This window comes from Cynocephalus volans, chromosome 14 (assembly GCF_027409185.1).
Source record: "Cynocephalus volans isolate mCynVol1 chromosome 14, mCynVol1.pri, whole genome shotgun sequence".
NCBI lineage: Eukaryota > Metazoa > Chordata > Mammalia > Dermoptera > Cynocephalidae > Cynocephalus > Cynocephalus volans.
Genome location: NC_084473.1, coordinates 71,018,920 through 71,034,240, shown reverse-complemented (window position 1 = coordinate 71,034,240; position 15,321 = coordinate 71,018,920). Strand labels below are relative to the sequence as shown.

At 48.3% G+C, this 15,321-nt stretch overlaps 1 protein-coding gene across 1 annotated transcript in view; it reads left to right on the top strand.

The window, feature by feature from the left end:
* The window catches only part of SLC4A5 (solute carrier family 4 member 5), a 102,705-nt gene that overhangs the window by 57,514 nt on the left and 29,870 nt on the right, over window positions 1-15,321 (top strand). Inside the window, exons 6-13 of the mRNA XM_063078607.1 lie at window positions 548-703; window positions 1,936-2,034; window positions 4,596-4,651; window positions 8,024-8,181; window positions 8,768-8,855; window positions 9,802-9,956; window positions 10,267-10,452; window positions 12,130-12,304. Of these exons, the coding sequence (XP_062934677.1) occupies window positions 548-703; window positions 1,936-2,034; window positions 4,596-4,651; window positions 8,024-8,181; window positions 8,768-8,855; window positions 9,802-9,956; window positions 10,267-10,452; window positions 12,130-12,304 (1,073 nt within the window). The remainder of the gene's footprint in view (window positions 1-547; window positions 704-1,935; window positions 2,035-4,595; window positions 4,652-8,023; window positions 8,182-8,767; window positions 8,856-9,801; window positions 9,957-10,266; window positions 10,453-12,129; window positions 12,305-15,321) is intronic.

The following is a 15,321-nucleotide window of genomic DNA, read 5'->3' as shown; positions in this document are numbered from 1 at the left end:
CTGTTGCTATGGCAATCTGTTTCTTTTCAGGGTAAAATGGATCATCATTCATTTTGAGGAAATTAACTCTCAGTGGAGTGGTGGAGGAAGGGGGTGGCTTGTCTTATCATCCCTAAAAATTTTTGTGAGTTTTATTCTAGCATATTTGATTTTGCCAGATGTATTTTGCCCAAAATGCTTTTCTAAAAAGAATTTATTTTAGAGTTAAAACTGTTTAACACAGTACTTTTCTGCTTCCTGGGGCACTTTCATATGTACTATTTTATTTACTTTTCATAATAATATTAAGACATAGGAACAGCAGAGAATTCTACACACACACATGCAACCACATGCATATAGAGAGATATGCACATGCCCCTGTACATGAAGAGACCATGGGTTCATGATGTGCCTACAGTTAGCATCAAAGCCAAGACTATTTCCACATCCCCTGCCACCTTTAGCTGACATGTTTAATCCCACTACTAATAGGTGAAACTGGAGACCCCCACACCCTGAGTTCGTTCCATCCCACGTGGACAAGGCATGTTTGTTTCCCATTCAGATGATGTCATTGAGAAGCAGATTGAGGATGGACTCCTGCGGCCAGAGCTCCGGGAGAGGGTCAGCTATGTCCTACTAAGGAAGCACCGTCACCAAACCAAGAAGCCCATCCACCGCTCCCTAGTCGACATTGGAAAGTCGGTCTCCTCCACCACGAGTGAGTTGGGCTGCATGCTGGTGGGCTGTGGGCATGTAGGGTCAGTGTCAGGCCCCATTCCCAGGTGAGCCCATCTTGGTGGCCAGGAGTGTCTGGACTTCATGATCCTGGAGAAATACTGAGGTTCTGAGGATCCCTCAGCCTCCTTCTCTGGCAGGCTACAGCTACACCCTGGTGTTGTCCCCACCACCAGAGCAAAACAACTTCTAGGGAGAGAGTTGGTTAGCCTGGGCTGCATATCATGATCACCTGGGGGCTTGAAATTTACCCTAATACCTGGGTCCCACCCCAAAAAGTTGGAAATAGCAGGTCTAGGATGTGGCCTGGAACAGAGAGGGAGGTTAGAAAGCTCCCCAGGAGATTTTCGTGTGCATACAACATCAGGAAATGCCAGTAGAGATGGCTTGTTTATGGAAAGGCCTGAAAGCTTCCCTTTAAACCCCCAGGATGAGTCACATTGAGGAGGTAGAAGGGGCTGGGTTCCTCTCAAGGGTGCCAGGGCTTGTATACCTGGCAGCTGGTGTCATTCTGGTTAGCAGAGCCTGGACCATTAAGGGAGAGTGGATTGTTCCACACTCACATCTCAACCTCCAACCCTTCACTCTCAGAATCTGTCGAGATACCCAGAGACACTAACCCAGCTGAACCTGTCAGGTAAATGCAGCAACCAGAGCAAAGTTGATAAAGTTCTGGGGTTCTAGCGATCTGCTAAATAAAGAAACTTGAGGAAGCTCTTTAAATGAATTGTTTAAGAATGGGAGGTGTTTAGCATATCATAATAATGGCAGATACATACTCAGCGCTTACTATGTTCCGGTCACCGTTCTGAGTGCTCTTCCTGTGTTAACTCACTTCATCCTCACAACAACCCTGCAGTGTAGGTGCTGTTCTCATCATCCCCATTTTACAGGTGAGGCATCTGAGGCACAGAGAGGTTAAGTAATTTGCCTAAGGTCACACAGCCAGTAACTGTTGGAATCACGGATGAACCCAGGCAGTCTACTACACTTGGTGCCTATTTAATCAATTGCGTATGTATCTCACTTTCAACTGTGCAAATATGTTCTCTGTAATCTTGTTCAGACTATTAACTTGCTTCAGAAAAAGAATTCTTCCTGGGAGGGGAAGAGACATCTATTGCAGCCCAGCTTTAGTTGAAGTGACTACACACAAGAGGCGGAGCAACACCAGCAAGGCTGCCAAAGCCAAGTCCCTTCTGTTCCTCCTTCCAGATCGCAGCCCTGCCCGGAGCCCTGCTGCGAGGGCTCCAAGTCTACACCGCTCCACTGAGGACCTGAGGATGCGGCAAAGTGCAAATTATGGACGTCTGTGTGAGTGTGTTCACTGTCACTCAGTGACAGCTCTGTTCAGACAGTGGCAGCTGTGGAATGTCCATATTTCCATAAGTGGAGAAGATAATGCCCAGGATCTGTCTAGAATTCTCAGGACATGCATCAGGAGAAATCTACCCTTCACCCTAAGCCCAGGCTGCTGTCAGGGCCTAATTTACTAACATAGTATTCCAAATAATTCCTCTGAGAAATCAAGTCCTGGCATAAGCAATACCCAATCTTATGTTCTAGGCATTTTTATCTTAATCTGTTTTTTATTAATGTCTATATGTTTGTTTTCACAAACTAACCAATAGGTCTGGCAGGTTAGCTCAGTTGGTTAGAGTGTAGTCTTACAACACTAAGGTCACAGGTTCAGATCCCCATACTGGCCAGCCACCAAAAGAAAAAATAAAACCAACCTGAACTGATCAATAGCCCTATTTTTAGTGAAAAGCTTTCCTAGAAACAGAATTAAAAACAGGTTACGTTCTTTCCTCCCAGAACAGTTAGCGTCCCCATTCCTGGGTGACAGTCTCGTGACACCACAAAGAAGAAATGCAGAGTCATAACCCCCTGTTTGTGGGAATGGATGGGGAGGACTTGGGAAGTAAAAGGTCACACACAGCCTTTTCCAGGCAGCTCATCAGAGGTGAACAGAAAGGTGAGCTGTGAGAAAAGAAAAGAGAGCACTAGGAAAGTGAAGAGAAAAATAAAAAGCAGGGTGAAGGATTGTTTTCCTTTAAGTACTTTTACTAAAATGCCAAGATATGAACAAGCGCAGCCCAGGGCTGTGCTCCTGAGCAGGCTTGAGGAGTGACTTGGGGCAGCATGGCCCCTGCCCACAGCAGGCGTTTGCTCCAGTCTTTCTCTCTATCCCAATGACCCTGGGTCTGCTCAGCCTCCCCTGGCCTTGTTATTCCACATAGAGAAGCCAGGCGGCCGTGGTCAGTAGGCAGAAAGTGGCTTTGGGAAGACCTTCTCCTCAGTTATCATGAGCATGAGGTTGCCTCCACAACCAACACCACTCGGTGGTGGAAACCCAGACAAGAGGCATGAATAAGTGATTAAATTTGTGTGAACCTGGTCATAGTCGAGGTGTGTGCCCCATCCAAGGTGGCTCAGGGCACAGAACACTGTGCTAGGAAGGCTCAGAGAGTAGGAGACACAGGACTGAGTCTTGGAGAATAAATAGGAGTTTTCCAGAAGCATGGGGGAGGAAGAGGGTGTGCTAAACAAAGGAGACAATCAGCAGGTAAAGGAAAGGAGCTGCCAAGGGAAAGAACAGTGGTTCAGTTCACCAGGAGTGTAGGGGTTAAGGGGAAGAGAGAGTCAAATCCGAGAGGGCCTTGCAGGCCAACAGAAGCAGCCAGACTTTATTCTAAAGATAATGGAGACCCCTGAGAAGCTTGAAGCAGGAGTAAGCCATGATCAGATTTTTATCTGGGATAGAATAAACCAGAAGGGGGCAAGATTGGAAGCAGGAGACAGGGCTTGCATTTGGAACAGAGGGGAAAGGACGGAAGTGAGATTTAATGAGTGGTGGGAGGTAGGAGGTGAGGGAGAGGGAGCAGCCAGGCCTGGCTCCCAGATTCTCTCTGAATGGCCGGGGATGGGAGGGAGGGTGCTGAGTGCAATAGAGTATGTGGAGGGAAGGATTTGATGGAAGATAACGAGTTGAGTTTGATGTGCCAGATGGGGCTGCTCCAAGGCATCTGGAGCTCAGGAAGGAGATCGGACTGGAGATCCATCCTGGGTGCCCTCAGCCAAATGTGTAGTGTAGGCTACAGGAGTGGACATGATTGACCAAGGAGGGAGAGGGTGAGGCATCTGGAGGGGACGAGGGCAAAGACAAGGCCCTGAGGTGAGCCACAGAGGAGAGGATCCTGGGAGGGAAACAAGAATAGAGTGGTGTTCTGGAAGCAAGGAGCAGGTGTGGGCCAAAAGCCGAGAAATTACAGGTCTGAGTGTCCACTGGATTGGGCTGCTAGTGTGGAATGCGAGCTGACTCTCTCCTGCCTGAACAGAGGAAGAACCCTGTGGTGGTTCAAATAGTTCACCATCACTGTTCTCCCCATGGGGAGCCCACTTCCCTTACCTCTGCCAGCCTAAGCCTCCAGCCCATCTTTAAAGAGTCTCCTGGGTCAGGGAGGACCGAGGAAAAGCTGGTCTCTCTCTCCAACAAACGCCAGGCTTAGTGACACCTGGCACCTCCTCTGATAATGCATCTCTGTCCCTCCTCCCATGGGTCTGGCACAGAGCCAGCATTGAAGTAGACGTCTTGGTGACATCAAAGGTGTGGGGCCAAGGGGTACAGATCAGAGTGTAGTAGATTGAGAAGTGAGAAGGGAGAAGTGGAACCTGAAGCCTAGAAACTTTCAAGAAAGCTGTCATTGAAGGGAAGGAAAACGAGCGGATGCTAGCTTAAGGGGGTTACAGAATTAAGGGGAGGGGGTCTTTCTTTGGTTGTGAACATGGGAGAGGCATGAGTAGGGGCCGAGGAAAAAGGACCTACAAGAGCCTGGCTTCCCCTGACGGACCTTCTTTTCCTTCTCTCCTAGGTCACGCCCAGAGCAGAAGCATGAATGACATTTCTCACACCCCAAACACAGACCAGGTAGAAAAGCCACTGCACTTGGCTGCAGTGAAGGGCTAGGGCAGGAGGAAGATTTGGTCTTAGGGGTCTCTACAGGCAGAACTCCACTTCCATAGAGAAGCAAGAGTCTTCACCCAGCAAGGACCACAGCGGGGCTCTGGGCTGTCTTAGTGACCCTGCCCAGTCCATCAGTCAGGTACTGACTGAGCCCCACGTCCTGACTCTGTGACAGGCCCTTTAGGGAGTGGGGGACAGAGAACAGAATCACATGAGGTGCCAGCTGTCCCTGAGCCTGGGATTTGCTAGAGAGAGAAGACTAGCACATGTAGCTTTACCTCCCCTGTGACCCACAAACACCTTTAAAGATGGAATAGGGATTGGGGCTGGCAGAGAGAAGGAGGTGGGGCCTCCTTATGGGGAAAACTGTGATAGTTAATTAATTGGACTGCCCAATAGTGTGTCTTCTTTCTTAGCTAAGGCAGGAGAACGTCATCTGTCGTCTCCCACCAGCTTGGCTGAAACACCTTGATGAGCTCAGAATCCTACAAACAGGTTGAGTCCAAGTTTTAAGGCCCACAGCCCAGGAACACTGTGACTCCACCCCCTGGAGAAGCCCAGAGGAGGCCCCCTCAATTCCAACCCCCGCACACCTCAAGGGCAGGAGCTTCCATGGTCCCCTTGCCTCTGCCCCCAAAAGTAGGGAGAAAGGTGACAAAGGGAACCTGAAACTTCGTGGAGTCCTCAAGAGTTTGGATTACCTCCAGGCTTTCAAGGACCCCCAGGTTTGGTAGAAGGCAAAACAAAAGCAGACCCTCATGTCAGTATTCTGAGGGCCCTCTGTGGCCAAAATAATAAAATAACAACATCAGTCAACATTTAAGGTCCACACACTGCATGTGCAACACCACCCCAAGCATTTTCTGTGTTTCATCCCCATTTTACTGAGAGAGAATACTGAGGCTAAAGGCAGTTAAGTAACATGCTGAAGGCCGTATGCTGAAAGGTGGCAGAACTGTGGTTTGACCCAGGCAGTCTGACTCTAGAGCCCTTAATTTGGGAGTCATTTAGGAACCAGTAAGTGTTCTGGAATATTATTTGGAGAGGCACCCCACTTTATTATAGTTTTGCACACAGACAGTGGAGCCATGATAAGAAAGCATTGTCTGGTAAAAGTCTTTCATACCTATTTTCATAAGTGTGTAAGTGTGTAATAATAACACTAGCTGTCACTGCACCCGCAGTGCTTCCTTGGTTTAGGGATTGGAACCCAGCACCCAGTGTCAGCATCTAGCTCTACTGACCAATACCCACTGCTGCTTCTCAGTATTTGCAGCATCAATGGTTTGTATGCTGTGGGCACTTTTTAGGTACAAACCCAGAGGCGTTTGCTCTGCAGACTTTCTTCGTCATTGGTTTGCACAAAGCTACACTGCATGCCCACCCTCAGCTGGTGGGTTCCCAGTGAACAGACTGTATTCAGACATCATCACACTACAGGGACTCTGCAGTGCAGACTAGACTAGGGTCTCCATGGGTTCAGGAAGTGGGGTCAGCAGGGCTCTGGTTGTACAAGCCCATGTCCACACTGTTGCCAAGCCAGGGTGCCCAGAAGACCAGCATGCCCCCATATCTGAAATACTACCAACCCGGCCTCCTGACCAAACATGTCACAACATGCAAGGGAGGACCAAGGCCCTGTTTCAATTCCTGTCCTCTCCTGGATTACAAGTGGGTTGGTTGGGCCACCCCAAAGTGTTGTTGCTTTCAAAGCCTCATTCTCCAGGGTGCTCCTGCCTACACCACCTCTCTTCCTCTCCCCTGGACCCGCTCCCCACCTGATGCTTGGGGACACAGAGCTGGCATGAGAACAGTGGCTGTGCTGGCACACCCAGCCCTCCACACTGAAGAACGCTGCTTATTAATCAGCTGACTGTGCCTGGGACAAAGGGACTTTTTGAGTCTCGGGGACTCTGGCCTTCCCTTCTACTCCTTCCTGCTCATTCTCACTATATTAGGATCCCTGGGCTGTTGCTGGTTGCTGGATGGTTATGGAGAGGTGTTTTTTTCCCAGCCGGATTTAAAAGATTATCAGGGTGCAACTCTCACTCATGTGCCTCTCCTTGCACTGGTAGACCACCCAGCTCAGTGTGTATCATGCTCCCCAGGAGGCAAATAGGAAAACAGCTGTGGACACAAAGGGGCAGGACTTATTGGCCATGCCCATGCCTACAACTGACCCCTCCACAGGGACAGGAAGTGACACAAAGAACCTACATCTTTACTGAGCCTACAAGAAACAAACATTTCTGTGCCCGCAGGAGAAACTCTGGCCAAAGGGGATTTGGTAGGAAAATTGTGATGCCCTGAGGAGCTCTCTTCAGAACTGGCCTCTGCCTTCAAGGCCCTTTCCCCCTGGGTCAGCCACTGTGGACTGTAGCCAGCCCTGCCCTTCCCAAACACCCCATCTCCTTCCACCTATGAAATTGTCTCTGTCTCTTGTTCATCCTCTTACTGCCCAGAGGGAAAGCACACTGAAAAATTCTAATTCATTCTAAGATGTTAAGGACTAAGAAGAGCTTATAAGTGACCATCCCTGGGGAATTTTCATCATGAAAGAGGACTCAGGAGGAAAGAAGTCATAAACGCAGACAGTGAGAACAAGTTTGGGCACAGGGCTTGTCTCCAATACCTCTCATATCAGACCCTACTCACTCTGCCTGTTTGACCTTCCTGCCCTGAGCAGACTCTAGTCAGAGAGACTGGAGGGGGACCACCTTGACAGTGTCAGCTGGAAAATCTCAGAAGTTGCAAGTTTCCTGGGAGGTTTCCTAAGGGAGCCTTGGGGGCACGGAAGTCTCCCACAGACTTGGAGACTGGTCCAGGGGTTCCTGGAATCCAGGAAGCTGGTGGCAAAGAGAAAACAAAGCCCACCCACCTTGACCATCAGAACAGGCCTCCTGCTTCCCACAGCCAGCAAAGGTCAAGGCAGAGAGGGAAGTCTGGGCAGCCAGAATATAAGCGCTTAGACTCCATCTGATCAGCCCGAAAGAGGCTGCAGGTGAGGCCTGACCTCCAGCAAGCTCCTGGGGCTCTTCTCCGACCCCTCAGTCCACACTTCAGTTGAGCAGTTTCCACCCATCAAGGAATGTCTTAGGGTTCAAGTCAATGCTGGTTCCTTCTCATCTGCAAATGCTTAATTGGTCCGTGAGGTTAACTAAGGTTGAGTCTCCTCATCTGCAGAACTGGGGAGAGTGTGTGGTTATTTCTTTGAGTCTCTTGAGAAATGTGGGGAAAATTTTTCAAAGTTAGGCCTCCAAAGCAGTCTGAAGCAGGTGAGGGAGTGAGAGCGTGCGGCAGTATCCATGGGTATCTCGTTTCCCACTCCCTGACCAGCGGAAAAACAAATTCATGAAGAAGATCCCCAAGGACTCGGAAGCCTCCAATGTACTCGTGGGCGAAGTGGACTTCCTGGACCAGCCATTCATCGCCTTCGTACGTCTCATCCAGTCTGCCATGCTGGGAGGAGTGACCGAGGTGCCTGTCCCCACCAGGTGAGAGCCATTGAAACCTGCCACCATGCCACCTTCAGGGAGCTGTCTGTTCATGCAGTTGGCAAGCAGTGCTGTTAGAGACACCCCTACATGCAGAGATTTGCTGGAGAGGGGAATCTAACTAGGGAAGAGTTTAGAGAGTTTATTAAAAATAATAAAAGAGTGGGCCGAGCCCGTGGCGCACTCGGTAGGGTGCTGCGCTGAGAGCGCGGCGACGCTCCCGCCGCGGGTTCGGATCCTATATAGGAATGACCAGTGCACTCCCTGGCTGAGTGCCGGTCACGAATAAGACAAAAAAAAAAAAAAAAAAATAATAATAATAATAATAATAATAAAAGAGAAGGAACCAACAGCCGGGAGAGAAGCTGTTGGGTGGGTTTGGTCAGCAAGACAAAGGTGCAGAAGCTTAAAGGGAGCTTAGCGGGAGAGGAAGAGGAAATGTTGCTCTAAAGCAAATACAGGATTCAAAGAAGGGAGGGTAAAAAGTTAAGAGTGGATACTGTGTAGGGCCAAAGAATTCTTCTCTTCACTTGCTTCTATTTTTCCTTCTCATTTTCCTCCTCCTCCTCCTTCATCTTCTTTGCAGATTTCTGTTCATTCTGCTGGGACCTCCTGGGAGAGCAAAATCCTACAATGAAATTGGTCGTGCCATTGCAACCCTGATGGTAGATGATGTAAGTGGAAACAAGAAGCATGTACTGCTGCATGTCTATGGCTCCTGCCTCAAGCCCTGCACCTTCATTCTTTCAGTTATCCAACAGGCACATTTGAGCACCTACTGTGTGCCAGGCCCTAAGATTATAAGAATCAGGGAATAGTCACTGTTCCTTAGGAACACCTATCAAGTGGGAAGGACAAGTCTGTAATTATAAAATTAACCATGCACTAGCTGCTCAGGGAGTCAAGGAGGGCTTCACAGACGAGAGAGCTTTAAAGCTAAGGATGATTGTAAGGAATATAAACCCAGCATGAACCTCGAAGGCAGGCATTCCAGACAAAGGGAACAAGGATCAAGACTTGGAGAAGTGGTTTGATGTAGGCTCGGTGTAAGAGCTTCAAGGGTAAGAGGTGACACTAGTGAGGTGAGCCAGAGACTACACAGAGCCTGTAAGCAGAGCTGAGAGTTCACACTTTGTCCCCACAGTGGTGGGGAACCTAGAGGACTTTAAACACGGGCATATCCCCGTCAGATCTGTAAGTCAGAAAGCATGCTCTGGAGACAGGATGAATGATCCAGCCTGACCTGCCACAAGTGAAAGGCTAGGAAATCATAAATGTACTTAAAATATCTGAGCTTCTCAGACTGGGCTCTGCAAAGTTTTTCTATGTGTTTACTCTGTGGACAACTGACACCAGACAGGTTAAGTAATTCAGTCAAAGTCCTACAGCAGAATCGGAGACCTGGCCTTCAGATCCCAAGTAGCTGCCTTCCCTCAGCACCTGCTGTTTCCTGCTGTGTTACGTTTTCATTCTAAAACCTGAGAAGCAAGTTGGCAATGGGAGCAGTGGTTCTAAGTTATTTCTCTGAAACTAGATGTGATGTGCTCCTGGGAGGTGGATAAAAAAGGGTACGTCAGAAAGAGAGCTGATCTTTCTCTTCTCCTTCCTCTTTTCTGCCAGCTCTTCAGTGATGTTGCCTATAAAGCCCGCAGTCGGGAAGATCTGATTGCAGGAATTGATGAGTTTCTGGATGAGGTCATTGTCCTTCCTCCTGGAGAGTGGGACCCAAATATCCGAATTGAGCCCCCCAAGAAAGTGCCCTCTGCTGACAAGAGGTGTGTATGTGAGCAGAGGGGTGGAGAGGGCGCCTGGGGGACAAGGGGGGCTTCAACTCTGTTGGCATCATTTTCTTTCTCTTTTTAAAAAATTGGGAGCAAGTATGACTAAATGTGAACGTTTGTAAAATCTGAGTAACCTGCTTGTGGGCGTTGTTAGATCAGTTTCTGCATGTTTTCTGTCTTTTAAGATGCTCTATCCTTTTTGTTGGGGAGGTGAGAGGAACTCTGGGGACTGACCTGGAGGGGCTGGGCCCTTCCCAGGATGGGGGGCTCCACTCTCCCCGGTCTCCCTTCTCTTTCCTTCCAGGAAATCCGTGTTCTCCCTGGCCGAGCTAGGCCAGATGAACGGCTCTGTGGGAGGAGGCGGCGGAGCTGCTGGAGGCGGCGGAGGAGGTGGGGCGGGTGGCGGCGGGGCCAGCGGAGCCAGCAGTGGTGACGACGGAGAGATGCCGGCGGTGCACGAAATCGGGGAGGAACTCATCTGGACAGGAAGGTGCCCGCCCCGGACCTGACAGTGACTCTGCTGTCCTTTAGACTTCTCTCCTTCTCACCCACCCTTCTGGGACCTTCCCCACTGCCTCCTGTAGCGTCCACTCCTGGACCTTGGGGTCTGACCATTGCCCTCTTTCCCTTCTGTGCCCTCGAAACCCTTCCTGGATCCCCAAAAAGGGTTGCCTAGAGCCGACACAGGAGTGGAAGACCCCAAACTTTTCTCCAGAGTCCCTTTGGTACTTGTATTCTTTTCCTAGGGCTGCCATAACACAGTACTACAGACTAAGCTTAAAACAACAGAAAGTCTTTCTCGCAGGGTTCTGGAGGCCAGGAGTTTAAGGCGTCCCGAAGGGCCATGCTCACTCTGAGACTCTGGGTGGAATCCGCCCTTGCCTCCTCCTGGCTTCTGGTGGTGGCCCACATCCTTGATGTCCCCCGGCTTGCATCACTCCAGTGTCTCCCTCTGTCATCACCTGTGTGTGTCTCTGCCTTTACATGGCATTTTCCTCTTCTTATAAGGACATCAGTCCTATTGAATTAGGGCCCACCCTAGTGGCTTCATCTTAACATGACTACATCTGCAAAGACCCTATTTCCAAATAAGTCCACATTCACAAGTACTAGGGTTTAGGATTTTAGTATGTATTTTGGGGGAACACAATTCAACTCATAAGAGTACTTTTTTTTTTTTAGCTTGAAAACTTACCTATTTAAAAACTTTCTTTCTTTCTTTCTTTTTTTTTTTAAGAAAACAAGAGAAAATTCTTCTGGCCTGGAGAATTTGCCAGCTCTTGGAGTAATTTGGGTTGATATAGATTTACAAAAGGACATGGCCCTGCAAAGTTGTGTAAATCATGGCTTTGAAAATGGAGTCATGTTTATATGTCCTTGACTCTATAACAGTGGTTCTCAAGTGGAAGCAACCCTCCCCTCTTCCGCTGGCCCCCTACCCCCTACCCCCTCTGCCCAGAGGATTTTGCAATATCCAGAGACATTTTTGTTTGTCAGAATTGGAGGGGAGATGCTATTGGAATCTAGTGGGTAGAGGAGAGGGATGCTGCTAAACATCCTACAAGGACAGCCATCCTGCACAGGACAGCCACCTCACAACAAAGGATTATCTAGTCTGAAATATTCATAGTAGCGAGGTTGAGAAACCCTGCTTCATGCTAAGGACTGCATAAGAGCTACGGGCAATAGCATCCCCAATAAACACTGTCCCTAAACCTAAAATTCCCCACTTAGTTGTTCCAGAGAGTGAAGACATCACTTATAAGGTTTAGAATCTGTCCTTAATCTGTGTTGTAATTTGGGATGTCACTATCTCCTAAGTTGGACGCACCTGTGTTTATCGAGCACAGGAGCCCTGCAGATGATCAGGGACATAAGGAGGACCACCATTTGCGGACCCCAGGACTTCCATTCCACGTGGCATGTTAGGGCTACCCCAGGACATATTCCCATCCGACTTTTCTTCTCCCAGACAGGCTGTGTATGTCCACCCTTCCCAGCAGGGATGGTGCTGACCACAAAATTTCAGTATTGCAAGAATTTATCCCTGGTCCTAACCATTCTGGTGGAGAGATTCTTGTCCCCACCCACCCCTAGTCAAATTCCCTTCCTCATCCCAGACTCATGTTTATGGTGTGAAAGCAGACCCTGGGTCTGTCCCGAGCAGGTTCTTCGGTGGATTGCGACTGGATGTCAAGAGGAAGCTGCCCTGGTTCCCGAGTGACTTCTTTGATGGCTTCCACATTCAGTCCATTTCTGCCATCCTTTTCATCTACCTCGGCTGTATCACCAATGCAATCACCTTTGGTGGGCTTCTGGGAGATGCCACCGACAATTATCAGGTGTGTGTGAACTGGGGATGTGAGTGCAAACTTCAGTAAGCTCTGCTGCCACCGGGTGGTTATCAAGAGCTTCATCCTGTAATCCCAATGCCACGGTTTTATTTACCATCCAGGTTCAATCCATCACTTTTTGTAATCCTTTACCCTTAAAAAAAAAAAAAAAGTAATAATCCGACAGTATTAAAAGACCTAAAGCTAAACAGCATTACTAAAGACTCAAAGATGTAAATAGATCAAACTTTTATGGGGAATCATGTACTTTGTTATTTGGTACTTTTCCCACTGATATTTAAATGAATTTAATCACCAAAATTAATTGAGTTGCTAACTGTGGCCTTCTCCCCATACTTTTTTTTTTTTTTTTTAACCAACCTTGAATTCTTAGCTTGGAGTTAAGACATTTTTAGAAGGATGGTAAGCTGTTACCGTAACAACAACACAGGCCTCCCTGGGAAAATATCAGCTCAGTAGAAACCCCAGCCTGTCTCCTAGGCAAGGGTCTTCTCCAATGAGGGCCTTCAGGATAGAACCATTGGAAAGCTTAGAGAACCAAGGTGAAGACCCATTTTCACAGATAAATTGAGATAAATACCTATTGCCAGCCCACACCTCTCTCCTGAGCTTCAGGTTCAATGTCCAGCTGCCTCCCGGACATGCCTACATGGCTGCTCCTTGGAATTCCCCCGACTCACACAGCTGACTTTGCATCCATTATCGTCCCTCCTGACCTGCTGCTCCCAGGCCTTCCTCAACAAAACCAGTGATGCTATGATTCTTCCAGTTGTCCACACCAGAAAGTAGACATAATCCTTGACTCATAGATTCCAGTTTCTCCATGTGGCCCTCATTACATGTCCCTACTTGCCTCTTGTATTAGTCTGTTTCTATTGCTTATAACAAAATACATAGAACTGGGTAATTTGTAAGGAAACAAAATTTACTGCTTACAGTTTCAGACGCTGGGAAGTCCAAAGTCCAGGGAACACTGCTGGTGAAGGCCTTGGCCGTGGCGACAGTGACCTAGGTGTCTCACATGGCAGATGGCAGAGCAGAGAGAGACTCTCACATACTCTCCTTTTAAAGCCCTCAGAACCACACCCCTGACCACCATTACTAATCCATTCACTATGGCATTGTCCTACAATCTAATCACCTTTTCAAGGCCCCATCTTTCAATTACCATAATAGGATTTCCCACACTCAACAGTTACAGTGGGAATTAAGCTTCTAATATATGAACTTTGGGGGACACAATTCAATCAATCCACAGCAATCTGCCCCTGGCCCCCAAAGTTCATGTCCTTCTCATAGGTAAATACATTCATTCCATCCCAAAGTCTTAACTTATTTCAACTCAAAAGTCCAAGGTTCGAAGTCCCATCTGTGAAATCAAAACAAGTTATCTACTGCCAAGATACAATGGTGGGACAAGCAAAGCTACATATTCCAGTTTGAAAAGGAAAGGCCAGAAGCAAGGAGAAACAGGCTCCAAACAAGTCCAAAATCCAGCACAGCAGGCATCAGATCTTAAAGCTGAAGAATCTTGTACCTTGACTCCATTTTCAATGCCCTCTGCATGCTTGTGCGGGGGTTGATAGCTCAAGTCCTTGGGCAGCCCTGCTTCTATGGCTTTCCTGGTTTCCCGCCATGCTTTAACCCTCCCAGGCTGGTGTTGCACACTGGTAGCTCTACAGGTCTGAGGTCTCCATGGCAGTCCCACTCTCATAGCTCCACTAGGTAAGGTGCTGATGGGGTTTTTCTGCTGCAACTCTGAATCCATGGTTCCGCTTGGCATTGCTCTAGCAAAGGCTGTTTGCAGTGACTCCACCCCTGTAACAGATCTCTTCCTGGGCCCTCTGGCTTTTCATACATCCTTTGAAATCAGGGTGGAGGCTCCCTAGCCTCCACAGCTCTGGCATTCTACAAGCCTGCAGACCTAACACCACGTGGATGCTGCCAAGGATTCTGGCTTGTATTTTCCAAAGCTGTGGGTCCAGCCACACCTGGGGCCAGTTTAGCCACAGCTGGAGCAGTCAAAGCAGCGGAGGTGCTGGTGCTGGATTAGCTTCCTGTGGTGTCCCTGGGCAATGAGCCTGTGGAAGGTGCCCCAGGCCTGTTCCCCAAGACCATTCTATCTCCCTAGGCCTCTGGTCCTGAAATGGAAGGGTTGACCCCAAAGGCTTCCACAATGCCTTCAGTACCTTTTTCTCCTTCTCTTGATAATCCCTTTCTTTTGTACTAATTTTCTTAGCACCATTGCATTTTTCTCCTGAAAATGCTCCCTGCTTCTCTACCACATGGCCCGGCTGCAAGTTTTCCAAATCTTTATGCTCTGCTTCCCTTTTAATTACACATTCTGGCTTTATGTCATGCCTATTCTGCCATAATTCAGTGTAGGCTGTTGCAAGTAGCCATGCAGCTTCTTGAGTGTTTTGCTGCTTTGCAGTTTCTTACACTGAATTCCCCGGTTAGCACCTTTAAGTTCCACATTTCATAATACTTTTGGGCATGACAGAAAGCAGCCAAATTCCTTGCCTTTTCATATAAGGGTGATCTTTGCTCCAGTTTCCAATAAGTCCTTTCTCATTTACATCTGAGACCTCCTTAGAGTGGTCTTTACAGTCCATGTTTCTGTCAGCATTCTGGTTGCCACCACTTAACCAGTCTCTAAAACATTCCAAACTTTCCCTGGTTTTCTTGTCTTCCAAATTTTCACCCAAGGCTTTTTCTAGCCTCCTCCTTTTTCTATTCCTTCAAACTCCTCCAGCCTCTCTTCAACACTGAATTCCAAAGCCATTTCCACATGTTCAACTATTTGTTATAAGCAACACCCCACTTCCCTGGTACCAGTTTTCTCTATTAGTCCATTTCTATTCCTTAATACACAGAACTAGGTAATTTGTAAGAAAACAAAACTTACTGCTTACAGTTTCAGAGGCTGGGAAGTCCGAAGTCCAGGGAACACAGTTGGTGAATGCCTTGATAGTGGTGAGAGTGACTCAGGGGTCTCACATGGC